Source organism: Rattus rattus, chromosome 5 (genome assembly GCF_011064425.1).
Source record: "Rattus rattus isolate New Zealand chromosome 5, Rrattus_CSIRO_v1, whole genome shotgun sequence".
NCBI lineage: Eukaryota > Metazoa > Chordata > Mammalia > Rodentia > Muridae > Rattus > Rattus rattus.
This window is the reverse complement of record NC_046158.1, coordinates 109,840,738-109,854,199: the sequence shown is the minus strand read 5'-3', so window position 1 is coordinate 109,854,199 and position 13,462 is coordinate 109,840,738. Positions and strand designations below refer to the sequence as shown.

Sequence of the window (13,462 nt, the reverse complement as noted above, 5' to 3'; positions counted from 1 at the left end):
CTTTCACCTAAATGCTCTCACCTCCCAGCCCATCTCTTCACCCCATTGTTTTGCCACCTTCACTCTCCCCTATGGAACTTTGCTGACTACCATCTACCTCAGCCACACACTGTCCCCAGTCCACGGACTGTCAACACTCAAGACCAAGTTCTTCTATCCCCTCCAGACCATCATCACTCAGCCCTCTCTCCTTTCAAGGTGATTCTTATGACACCTACTACGGCAAAACCTGAGAGACTGTCTCATTGAGTCCACATGTCTCATCTCAAACCTTTCATTCCTTCTCCTAAAAATTCTCCATACATGTCAACTCTAACAGGACCATGCTTTCTTTCTATTTTTCTTTCTTTTTTTTTTTTTTTCGGAGCTGGGGACCGAACCCAGGGCCTTCCGCTTGCTAGGCAAGCGCTCTACCACTGAGCTAAGGGACCATGCTTTCTTAAGCTCCAGACGATGTCGAGATCACCTACCTTGTTCCCAGTCCCAGAAAATGGGACTCCATCGCAGCAGCTGCCCTTGACCCCACTGGATTAGACATGGGCTTCTCATCCTCCCCCTGCTGTTTTTTACATCCAGGTTTACCCTTACATCTGGAGATTTAAGGTTCATGAAACCACCACTGATAACAGTCTTTCCAAATAGGGTCAGGAAACTGCTCCATAGCCAGATGCCAGGAACAGATCCAAATTGCTGCCATCCCTGTACCTGTTATCCTATCCAAATATTATGATCTCTTTGCCTGCCTTCCCTTTGACTGGACAAAATACAATAGTAAAAGATGGCCAGACAAATATGAGGGCTACCCATATTGGTCTTGCCAGATACACATGCTAGGAGAATGGACCAATCACAAGACACTCTTTTTCTACATACAAGACCCATGGAATCCCAGGTAGAGACACTAACATAAAAACCAAGCCAGGTCCCCAGTAAGTACTATCTGCATGTAGAGAAAATATATCTGAATTGCTCAAACTCTAGATATCAAACAAGTAGGAAAAGTAATCAACACTCCTCCACAGTCCTTACTTCCTTGATATCACCCTTCATAAATGGCATTAAATTGTCAGTTTGCCTTTTGCTTCAGATCTTGACCTTGGCATATCAACTCCTTAATTTCACCTGACCTGATCACTTTAAAGATTGCTGGCTATGTGTACCTCCTGGAACTAACTCACAATTGCCACTCATAGCCTTTCCTGTGATACTGCCAAGTAATCTTACCTCGTCTTTTGTCAGCTGCCCTGACTCTGATGTTGCCATGATACCAAACCTTTCTTCTATCTCTCTTTTTGATGTGACAAACTATTTTTTCCTCCATCTTTATTAATTTGGGTATTTCTTATTTACATTTCAATTGTTATTCCCTTTCCCGGTTTCCAGGCCAACATCCCCCTATGTGCTACCCCTCCACTTATATATGGGAGTTCCCCTCCCTATCCTGCCCCCATTACCACACTCCCCACAACAATCAGGTTCACTGGGGGTTCAGTCTTGGCAGAACCAAGGGCTTCCCCTTCCTCTGGTGCTTTTACTAGGCTAGTCATTGCTACTTATGCAGTTGGATCCCAGGGTCAGTCCATGAATACTGTTTGGGTAGTGGCTTATTACCTGGAAGCTCTTGTTGATTGGCATTGTTGTTAATATGGGGTCTCAAGACCCTTCAAACTCTTTCGGTCCTTTCTCTGATTCCTTCAACAGAGGTCCCATTCTCAGTTCAGTAGTTTGCTGCTGGCATTCACCTATGTATTTGCTGTATTCTGACTATGTCTCTCAGGAGAGATCTACATCTGGTTCCTGTCAGCCTGCACTTCTTGGCTTCATCCATCTTATCTAGTTTGGTGACTGTATATGTATGGGCCACATGTGGGGCAGGCTCTGGATGGGTGTTCCTTCTGCTTCCATTCTAAATTTTGCCTCCCTATTCCCTCCCAAGGGTATTCTTGTTCCCCTTTTAAAGAAGGAGAGCAGCGTTCATATTTTGATCATCCTTCTTGAATTTCATGTGTTCTGTGCATCTAGGGTAATTCGAGCATTTGGGCTAATAGCCACGTATCAATGAATGCATACCATGTGTGTTTTTCTGTGATTGGGTTACCTAACTCAGGATGACATTTCCAGTTCCATCCATTTGCTTATGAATTCCATAAAGTTATTGTTTTTGATAGCTGAGTAATATTCCATTGGGTAGATGTACCACATTTTCTGTATCCATTCCTCTGTTGAAGGGTATCTGGGTTCTTTCCAGCTTTTGGCTACTATAAATAAGGTTGCTGTGAACATAGTGGAGTATGTGTCTTTGTTATACTTTGGGGCATCATTTGGATATATGCCCAAGAGAGATATAGCTGGGTCCTCAGGTAGTTCAATGTCCAATTTCCTGAGGAACCAAGAAACTGATTTCCAGAATGGTTATAACAGTCTGCAATCCCACCAACAATGGAGGAGTGTTCCTCTTTCTCCACATCATCGCCAGCATCTGCTGTCACCTGAGCTTTTGATCTTAGCCATTCTGACTGGCGTGAGGTGAAATCTCAGGGTTGTTTTGATTTGGAGCAGAAAAGTTGGTCTTACCTCTGGTCTCGGGCCTGGAGTCGCTTCTCATAGCTGGGTTTCAGCTCTCCGTGAGGGCAGCAACCAGAAGGGCCTGCCCCGCCTTCGCTCCGGACCCTGTTCACAGGGGGCTCATATGGCGCTAGGCGGTTTTCCTCTAGAGTCAGAAATGTGGGCAGAGAGCAGTCTTCTCTGGCTTCCCAGGCATGTCTACACCTCTGAGGGTCTAGCTCTCCCTCCCACGGGATTTGGGTGCAGGGAGCTCTTTGACCATGTCCCTTCAGTTCCAGGCGGTGTCTGGACTGCAGTGTTCAGTGCCCCATCTTTCTGTTCCCAGAGGCGCTATACAGTTTCCTCTTGGGACAGGGATGTTGGCAGGGGTGGGCAAGACTGGAGGTCTCTCCTGACCTTCAGTCTCAGGAGTGCCCACCTGTCTGGGCAGTGAGCTCTCTATCCCATGGGGTTTGAAAGCAGGGATGTGACAAACTGTTTTAAGACCTCCAGAACATGTAGGAATGCTAAGCTCCCTAGACTGCAATAGAACTACAATCCTTGATATTTCATCTCTGCCACCATGCCCTGCAGTCCAAAACGTCAATCCTTGGTGGCACTCATATCATCACCTACCTACCAGCTGTACAGGAGTTTGCACATTGGTATTCCTTTTCCCTGAACTAGGAGTGATCCACGGAAACGAGCCCCTTCCAGTGCCAGTTGTAGATATGATAGCTCTTGCACAAAATAAGAGAGCAGTTCAGGTTGTGCCACTCATAGTCGCTGCGGAATAGCCATAGACACTGATACTGGAATTGCAGGGATAATGACTTCCACAACTCAGTATGTTAAATTCACTTCCAAACTTAGCACCAGTTTTCAAAAACTGTCTGAAACCATGCTTACTATACAGAAACAGATGGATTCTTTGGCAGCAGTGGTGCTTCAGAACCAACAGTGTGTGGATATCCTGACAGTTAAATAAGGTGGTCTTTTGCCAAACTGGAAATGGTGAGAAATAAAATCCAGGAGCTGAAAATCAGACATGCACAATTTCAGGGAACATGAGGCCTCTAATTCCTGGATTTTTCAAAAACCCTATATAGACATGGATACTCCCTTTCATAACACCTTTCTAGTCATCTTCCTGGCACTATTATTTGTTCTCTGCCTCATTAATATTGTTTCCACGTTCCTTCAATGATGAATACAAAAAAATTCTAACCAAACTATTAATCAGTTCCTGTTACAGGATTACCAGTCGCTGTCCACAGAGGAGCCTGATGGGAACATTTACCAAATGAACCCTGATGATTAAAGTCAGCTACACCCCGAAATTGATGATGCCCCTAGATAGCTGGAAGCAGTTTAAGAGATCCGACACCCCTATTACCCTTTCACCATCAACTGTCCACTCCCCTTTTCTTCCTTCTCTTAAAGATAAGAAAAATGGAAGTATGTTGCCATCAGGAACTGGCTTTACAGTTAGGAACCAGTTTTTAAGGTCATAGGTCACCTCCAGATTCAGTGATGAGAGTGATGTCATCCATAGGCAACTGGGACCCTCACATCTATTGCCATGGCAATTGCCAAACATTCCCAGCACACAACCTTACCTGCACTCAGTTATATCATAACCCAAATAAAAGGCAGACCCCAGCTGACCTCCTCTCTCTCTTTCCCTCTTTCTCTTCATTGCCCACTTCTTTTCATTTTTCCACAAATAAAACTCTCCCATGGAACTGTACTGGCCTGATATGATCTGGGCAGACAAGCCACAATTCTAGCACAACACTCATAACTGGTCAAAGTACCCAGGATAAAAATGCTCTTAGTCCTCAGCTCTGGATGCATCATCTATATCAACCTCCCACCATACAAGGATCAAGAATCTTCATGGAAAAGGGAACAGAAAGGATGTAAGAGATGTTCAACAGAAAAGAGAGCTGAGAAATGCTGAGCTCTGGACATAGTGTGGCTATTCCATCTGTTAACTCATAGTTCCTGTGGTTACCTGCACAAGATCAAGCCAGTCAAAATTCCTGTCTGATGATGTATTGGTAACTAATGTCTACTGAATCATGATCCATTCGAGAGATGTTTCTCATGTCTTCTTGAGTGGCCACATAACCATTTGGAAAGCATTAACCAGACTGGGATAGTTGTTAATAATTGGTGTACAGATATGATCATACAGATACAATGTCTGGAACTCTTAAAAACAAAAATGCTATTAAAGAAAATAAAGAACCTTGAGTATTGTGAAGATGGAATAAACATAATAGATCACTACAGATCAAATTAAAACTTTCTTTAATAACAGTGGAAACAACATGGGGCCATTTAACATTGCACATCCTTTATCATTACCTCCAGGCTGAAGAATCTGGGAGAAACAAGCATGCTACTATGTAATATTAATTGCAGATATTCTTGTGAGGTTTTCAATTTCAGGTAATACAAAAAAAGAAACTGTGCTTCTTACATTTCCAGAAAACTAAGAGAACTGCTATAAATTAAATAAAATGAAAGTAAAAGATAAAACACGGTCAGGTATGGTAATACATGCCATAACGCCAGCTCTTGGGAGGAAGAGACAAACAAATATCTGTAAATTCAAGGTTAGGCTGTCTACATAGTGAGTTTTAGGCCAGCCAGAGCTACATAGTGATGCCTATCTCATACAACAAAACAAATCAGCCTTAGGTAAAGAGTATTAGCTGGTGGACAAGGACTCTGTTTTCTTTAAGGGACTGACCAGGAATTTCACTGTCCTTCAGTGAAAATATAGGCAACACAGTTAGACTATTCCTATCCTATTTCTCTTCTCTTTTTTCTCCTTCTTCTTCTCCTTCTCCTTCTCCTCCTTCTTCTTCTCTTCATCTTCATCTTTTTGTGAGAGATATCACAAGGGTAGGGGGTCAAACCTGGGAGGACTGGGACGTGAGTATGATCAGGGTACATGATGTAAAATTCCCAAATAATCAATAAAAATATTATGGACCAAAAAACAAAGAATTTTAGCCAGTATCTGAAAATCAGATCATTAACAATGTTTAATATTTTAAATTATTTTATTTTAAAGGAATGATGAACATTTCCTTTAAGTTTAAAACCATTGTCTAAGTAAATTTTTCAAATCTAAAAACTTCTTTAAGAAATAGTAGCAAGGCCTGATCTTCATGTGGGTCACCTAACAATTGGAACAGAAGTTGTCTGCTTTTGAATCCCATTCTGCTACCTGGGCTGCCTTGTCTTGCCTCAGTGAGAGAGGATGCACTTAGTACCACTGTGGCTTGATGTGCCAGTGTGGGTTGGTACCCATGGGGTCCTCCCCTTGTGTCAGGAGAGGAGAAGATGTGGTCTATGAGGATGGGACTTAGAGGAGGGAGGGGGCTGTAATAGGGATGTAAAGTGAACGAAAGAATGAATGAATGAATGAATGAATGAATGAATAAATAATAATAACATTTTTACTAAGGATATTATTTAATTATAAGATGCAATGTACAGGGGAAATAAATGCCTTATGAACTAAAGAATTTTCTGTTTTGCATTCATTTCCTTTTTCAAGTAAGCCATCTATAGAGTTCTAGTTGAGAAGTCTCAGGGGAAACACAACTGAGAGATTAAGCCTCAGTGTGTAGCAAACCTGGGAGGTTTTTGCTTAGGCATAGAGGGCTGTGAGAGGAAATGTTAGTCCTTGCTGACAGTAATAAGTTGCAACATCATCAGCTTCCACAGGATCAATGGTGAGGGTGAAGTTTAATTCAGCTTCATCACCACTGAACCTGGCAGGGATCCCAGGTGCTCGACTGAATTCATTATAGATCAGGATTTTGGGAAGCTGTCCTGGTTTCTGTTGATACCAATGCATAAGATTTATGCCAAATTTATTGACACTCTCACTGGCAGTGCAGGAGATGGTAGCCTTTTGTCCCAGAATCACAGCCAAGGAAGCTGGAGACTGGGTCAGCACAATGTTCCAAGTAGAACCTGTAATGATAAAGACACAAATTTACTGTTGCAGATATACTGAAACCATCTCAGAGTGAGACATGTGACTCATATTACAATGCTATTACCAAATAAAAGGGAACCAGGGAAAGGAAAAAACAGTTACAAATGCTATTTTAATTCTAATGAGCAAGATCCCAGAGACATGGAAAACAGTTGTCTTCAGTAGATGTTTCCAACACTTTCCTACACTTTCTCACCTGGAACCCAGAATAGCAATGTCCATATCAGGAGAATAGCTGGCTTCATCTCTGAGAGTTGGACTAGAGGCTGCTTCTTAAGACATGACAAGCTGTCTTAACATATTCTTTGAGCAGCATGGGCCATTGGCTATTGGTCAAGATGCAAAATGCAAAGCAGCTCAGTAAAGCTAGTGCTCAAAAGAACCCCTTCCTCGACTCAGGGGTAGTTGGGGTTGACAAAACCATTCATAGAGCATCTCAAGAACATCCTAAGGGATTTTATGACCATCCTGTTCAATCTTCACCTCATTTCTTTACAATAAATTTATACAATATATTCAATACATTTTGATTGTTTGACCTCTCACAACTTCTAGATCCTTCCTACCTCCCTACCCATCCAAATGTCATATTCTCCCCACTCTTCTTCTCCTCTCTCTCTCTCTCTCTCTCTCTCTCTCTCTCTCTCTCTCTCTCTCTCTCTCTCTCTCTCTCCAAAACCCACATAAAATAAAACTAAGTTAAAAATACTGTATGTATACTCTACTGCAAAAAAAAAATAGGAAAGCATAGGATCTTTGAAATCTCAATAATATCACACTTTTCAAACAACAATGCACTTCACATTATGATCCTTAGCAAGAAGAGAAAACAATTAGATTTTATATAACAGAGAAAGGATAAGGCTTCCTTTGGTTTCAAGGAGAATTGACACTACAAAGTGGCCATCAAGCCAAATATACAAATGTCATCAAGAGCTAAAAGACATAAACAAGGAATGCAGATCATTGTAAATATGCAGTCACCCCATATGACAGTTCAAAATCCAATGCTGGGACAATAAGATACACTGAAAATAGAGCAGTTGTCCCACTGAGAAATCCTTAAGGTGGGGAGCACCTCCTCACCCAACTGCCACTATTTCTGATCTTGTCACTAGAAGTTAGAACCTAGTTTATCAGGTGTTTGGAAAATTAGAAGCTAATGTTAGATTGATTTTTAAAACATTAAATCTGAAGCTATTAACTTAATGAAGATAAAAAGGGGTGGCTGGAGTTATGGCTGAGTGGTTAAGAGCACTAAGAGCACTGGCTGTTCTTCCAGAGGTCCTAAGTTCAATTCTGAGCAGCTCACATCCATCTATAATGGGATACTTTGCCCTCTTCTAGCATGCAGGCATACATACAGACATAGCACTCAAATACATAAATAAATAAATATCTGGAGAAAGGAAACAATAAATAGGAGCATATAAGTTATCCAAAAAGGAAAATAAGTGTCTAAACTATGTGTGGAATAAGAAATATAGAAGGGGATCTGAGAGGAAAATAACAGAAAGGGTGTCTGGAAAGGTTGTAAGAAAACATGCTGCCTATAAAACGTGTGTGTGTGTGTGTGTGTGTGTGTGTGTGTGTGTGTGTGTGATGATTTCCTCAAGATCCATAGACACTTAAAAAAACAGGCATGAAATGTTCTCTTTATATTGTAAGCCATTGTTGCCCTCAGTTGTCACCCAGAAGTAGAAGAAGATGACTCCCTAGTGCACTCTACATGGACCTAGAGGACACAAGTTGGATATGACCTGAATATCCACATTCTTTGAGAACTAGCTTTCATAATAACTGAAGGCACCATACAAGCTTCCAAATGAGGAATGTAATCAATAATCATTTCCAGTTATAATGTCCCTGAACCACAACAATGGCCAGCATGCATTATAACCCTAAAGGTGCAATAATGACATACATATTTTGGCAATAACAACAGTTCTCTAACTGACCTTAAAGCCCATTGAACAAGAGGCAAATCATGCCTAGTACCAGAAACCTATCCAACTACCTGGCACTAGTGAATTCGTGGATATTGGAGAAAAACCTACAACTACCACTTTACTAATCATTATAGTCTCGAACTCTATTTAATTATTGTTTTTATAAGTTTATTATAAAATTATCAATTGTCAATCTTTATCAAATAGATTTCTCTTTGAAGCAGATGGGCACTTTAACACAAAGCCCACAACTTTTAAAAAAAATGCCAATTTCAGTAGCCCACATCCCAACAGATACACCTACAACACAGAACTCCTGCACCTAAAGCTTAGGGATCATTTTGAAAGAGGGGATGGACATCTTGTATGAACTAGAGTAACAAAGTTTTCTGTAGAATTGTGTCTGCTATAAATGTCAGAAGCTACATACATAAGTCTACACACATGTCTGCCTAACATGAATTGAATAAGGATGACATCAATAGACACACTGGTAACAGAAGGTGAAAAGGTTCATAAGGCATCAACTTTGGGCATAGAACTACAGGCACCTAAGGAATACTGAAAATGAGCAAAATAGTCTTCCCCAGGGAAGAGCACACTAATTCATTACCCAATATCAAATGGATAACTATGAAAACATAAATATAAAAGAACAAAACCCGCGGTACAGACACCACCCAGATCTGAAGGGACCCGATCAAAATCTCCCTGCACCCAAATTCCATGGGAGGGAGAGCTAAACATTCAGAGGGGCAGACATGCCTGGGAAGCCAGAAGAGACTACACGTTTCTGACTCCAGAGGAAAACACCTAATGCCATCTGGGACCCCGGTGCACAGGGGCCGGAAAAGGCAGGCACAGGCCCTCCTGGTTGCCACACTCACTGAGAGCTCAAAAGCAGTACCCCAGGAGCAACTTGAGCTGTGGGACCACAGGTAAGACCAATTTTTCTGCTTCAACTGACCTGCCTGGTGGTCTCAGGACACAGGCCCACGGGAATAGCTGAAGACCAGTAGACAGGAAAGACTACACTCGTGAAAGCAGAACATTCTGTTATCATAACTGTCTGAAAGAAAATAGAAAACAGGTCTACAGCACTCCTGATACACAGGCCTATAGGACGATATACTCACTGTCAGAAATAGCAGAACAAGGTAACAGCAGAGACAACCTGATGGCAGATGACAAGCGCAGGAACCCAAGAAACAGAAACAAAGACTACATGGCATCATTGGACCCAATTCTACCACCAAAGCAAACACTGAATATCCAAACATACCAGAAAAGCAAGATCTACATTTAAAATCACATTTGATCATGATGATGGAGGACTTCAAGAAAGACATAAAGAACTAACTCCCTTACAGCAAATCAGGAAAACATAAATAAACAAGTAGAAGCCTATAGAGAGAAATCACAAAAATACCTGAAAGAATTCCAGGAAAACACAATCAAACAGGTAAAGAAATTAAAAATGAAAATAGAAGCAATAAAGGAAGCACAAAGGGAGACAACGCTGGATATAGAAAACCAAAGGAAGAGACAAGGAGCCTTAGATACAAGCATCACTAACAGAATACAAGACATAGAAGAGAAAATCTCAGGAACAGAAGATTCCATAGAAATCATTGACACAACTGTCAAAGATAATGGAAAATGGAAAAAGCATACAGTCCAAAAGCATATGGTCCAAAACATACAGTCCAAAACATACAGTCCAAAGCATATGGTCCACAACATACAGGAAATCCAGGACTCAATGAGAAGATCAAACCTAAGGATAATAGGTATAGAAGAGAGTGAAGACTCCCAGCTCAAAGGACCAGTAAATATCTTCAACAAAATCATAGAAGAAAACGTTCCTAGCCTAAAGAAAGAGATGCCCATAAATATACAAGAAGCCTACTGAACTCCAAATAGATTGGACCAGAAAAGAAACTCCTCCCATCACATAATAGTCAACACACCATGCACAAAACTAAGAAAGAATGTTAAAAGCAGTAAGGGAAAATGGTCAAGTAACATACAAAGGCAGACCTATCAGAATCACACCAGACTTCTCACCAGAGACTATGAAAGCCAGAAGATCCTGGATAGATGTCATACAGACCCTAAGAGAACACAAATGCCAGCCCAAGTTACTGTTTCCAGCAAAACTCTCAATTACATTGCATGAAAAAACCAAGATATTCCATGACAAAACCAAATTTACACAATATCTTTCTACAAATCCAGCACTACAAAGGATAATAAATGGTAAAGCACAACACAAGGAGGCAAGCTACACCCTAGAAAAAGCAAGAAACTAATCATCTTGGCAACAAAACAAAGAGAAGAAAAGCACACAAACATAATCTCATATCCAAATATGAATATAACAGGAAGCAACAATCACTATTCCTTAATATCTCTCAACATCAATGCATTCAACTCGCCAATAAAAATACATAGATTAACAAACTGGATACGCAACGAGAACCCTGCATTCTGCTGCCTACAGGAAACACACTTCACAGATAAAGACAAACACTACCTCAGAGTGAAAGGCTGGAAAACAACTTTCCAAGCAAATGGTCTGAAGAAGCAAGCTGCAGTAGCCATTCTAATATCGAATAAAATCAATTTTCATGTAAAAGTCATCAAAAAAGATAAGGAAGGACACTTCATATTCACCAAAAGAAAAATCCACCAAGATGAACTCTCAATCCTAAATATCTATGCCCCAAATACAAGGGCAACTACATATATGAAAGAAACCTTATTAAAGCTCAAAGCACACATTACACCTCACACGAGAATAGTAGGAGATTTCAGCGCCCCACTCTCATCAATGGATAGATCATGTAAACAAAATTAAACATAGACATAGACAGACTAAGAGAAGTCATGAACCAAATGGACTTAGCAGATATTTATAGAACATTCTATCCTAAAACAAAAGGATATACCTTCTTCTCACCACCTCATGATACTTTCTCCAAAATTGACCATATAATTGGTCATAAAAAAGGCCTCATTAGATACAGAAAGATAGAAATAATCCCATGTGTCCTATCAGTTCACCACTGGCTAAAGCTGGTCTTCATCAACAATAAGGAAAGAACGCTCACATATACATGGAAATTGAACAATACTCTACTCAATGATAACCTGGTCAAAGAAGAAATAAAGAAAAAAATTAAAGAATTCTTAGAATTTCATGAAAATGAAGGTACAACATATGTACAAACTTATGGGACACAATGAAAGCTGTGCTAAGAGGAAAACTCATAACTCTGAGTGCCTGCAAAAAGAAACAGGAGAGAGCATATGTCAGCAGTTTGACAGCACACCTAACAGCTCTAGAAAAAAAGAAGCAACTACACCCAGGAGGAGTAGAAGCAGGAAATAATCAAACTCAAAGCTTAAATCAACAAAGTAGCAACAAAAAGGACCATACCAAGAATCAACAGAATCAAAAGTTGGTTCTGTGAGAAAATCAACAAGATAGATAAACCCATAGCCAGAACAACGAGAGGACACAGAGAGTCTGTCCAAATTAAGAAAATCAGAAATGAACAGGGAGACATAACTACAGATTCAGAGGAAATTCAAAAAATCATCAGATCTTACTATAAAAGCCTATATTCAACAAAACTTGAAAATCTGCAGGAAATGGACAATTTCCTAGACAGATACCAAGTACCGAAGTTAAATCAGGAACATATAAACCATTCAAACAACCCCATAAGTCCTAAAGAAATAGAAGCAGTCATTAAAGGACTCCCAACCAAAAAGAACCCAGGGCCAGATGGGTTCAGTGCAGAATTCTATCAGACCTTCATAGAAGACCGCATACCAATACTATCCAAACTATTCCACAAAATTGAGACAGATCGAGTGCTACCGAATTCCTTCTATGAAGCTTCAATTACTCTTATACCTAAACCACACAAAGACCCAACAAAGAAAGAGAACTTCAGACCAATTTCCCTTATGGATATCGACGCAAGAATACTCAATAAAATTCTGGCAAACTGAATCCAAGAGCACAACAAAATAATCATCCACCATGATCAAGTACGCTTCATCCCAGGCATGCAGGGATGGTTTAATATACGGAAAACCATCAACATAATCCATTATATAAATAAACTGAAAGATAAAAACCACATGATCATTTCATTAGATGCTGAGAAAGCATTTGACAAAATTCAACACCCCTTCATGATAAAAGTCCTGGAAAGAATAGGAATTCAAGGCCCATACCTAACCATAGTAAAAGCCATATACAGCAAACCAGTCGCTAACATTAAACTAAATGGAGAGAAACTTGAAGGATTCCCACTAAAATCAGGAACTAGACAAGGCTGCCCACTCTCTCCCTACTTATTCAATATAGTTCTTGAAGCCATAACCAGAGCAATCAGAAACCAAAAGGAGATCAAAGGGGTACAGATAGGAAAAGAAGATGTCAAACTATCACTATTTGCAGATGATATGATAGTATATTTAAGTGATCCCAAGAGTTCCACCAGAGAACTACTAAACCTGATAAACACTATCAGCAAAGTGGCTGGGTATAAAATTAAGTCAAATAAATCAGAAGCATTCCTCTACACAAAAGAGAAACAAGCCGAGAAAGAAATTAGGGAAACGACACCCTTCATAATAATCCCAAATAATATAACATAACTCAGTGTGACTTTAACCAGGCAAGTGAAAGATCTGTACAATAAGAACTTCAAGCCTTTGAAGAAAGAAATTGAAGAAGATTTCAGAAGATGGAAAGATCTCCCATGCTCATGGATTGGCGGGATTAATATAGTAAAAATGGCCATTTTACCAAAAGCGATCTACAGATTCAGTGCAATTCCCATCAAAATACCAATCCAATTCTTCAGAGAGTTAGACACAACAATTTCCAAATTCATCTGGCATAACAAAGAAACACAGGATAGCT

At 40.2% G+C, this 13,462-nt stretch overlaps 1 gene segment (V, D, J or C); it reads right to left on the bottom strand.

The window, feature by feature from the left end:
* Positions 1–5,669: 5,669 nt before the first annotated feature.
* LOC116900999 lies at positions 5,670–6,813 on the bottom strand. The segment is given in 3 exon segments: positions 5,670–5,706; positions 6,252–6,543; positions 6,765–6,813. Coding segments are annotated over 3 exon segments (378 nt in total).
* Positions 6,814–13,462: the final 6,649 nt, after the last annotated feature.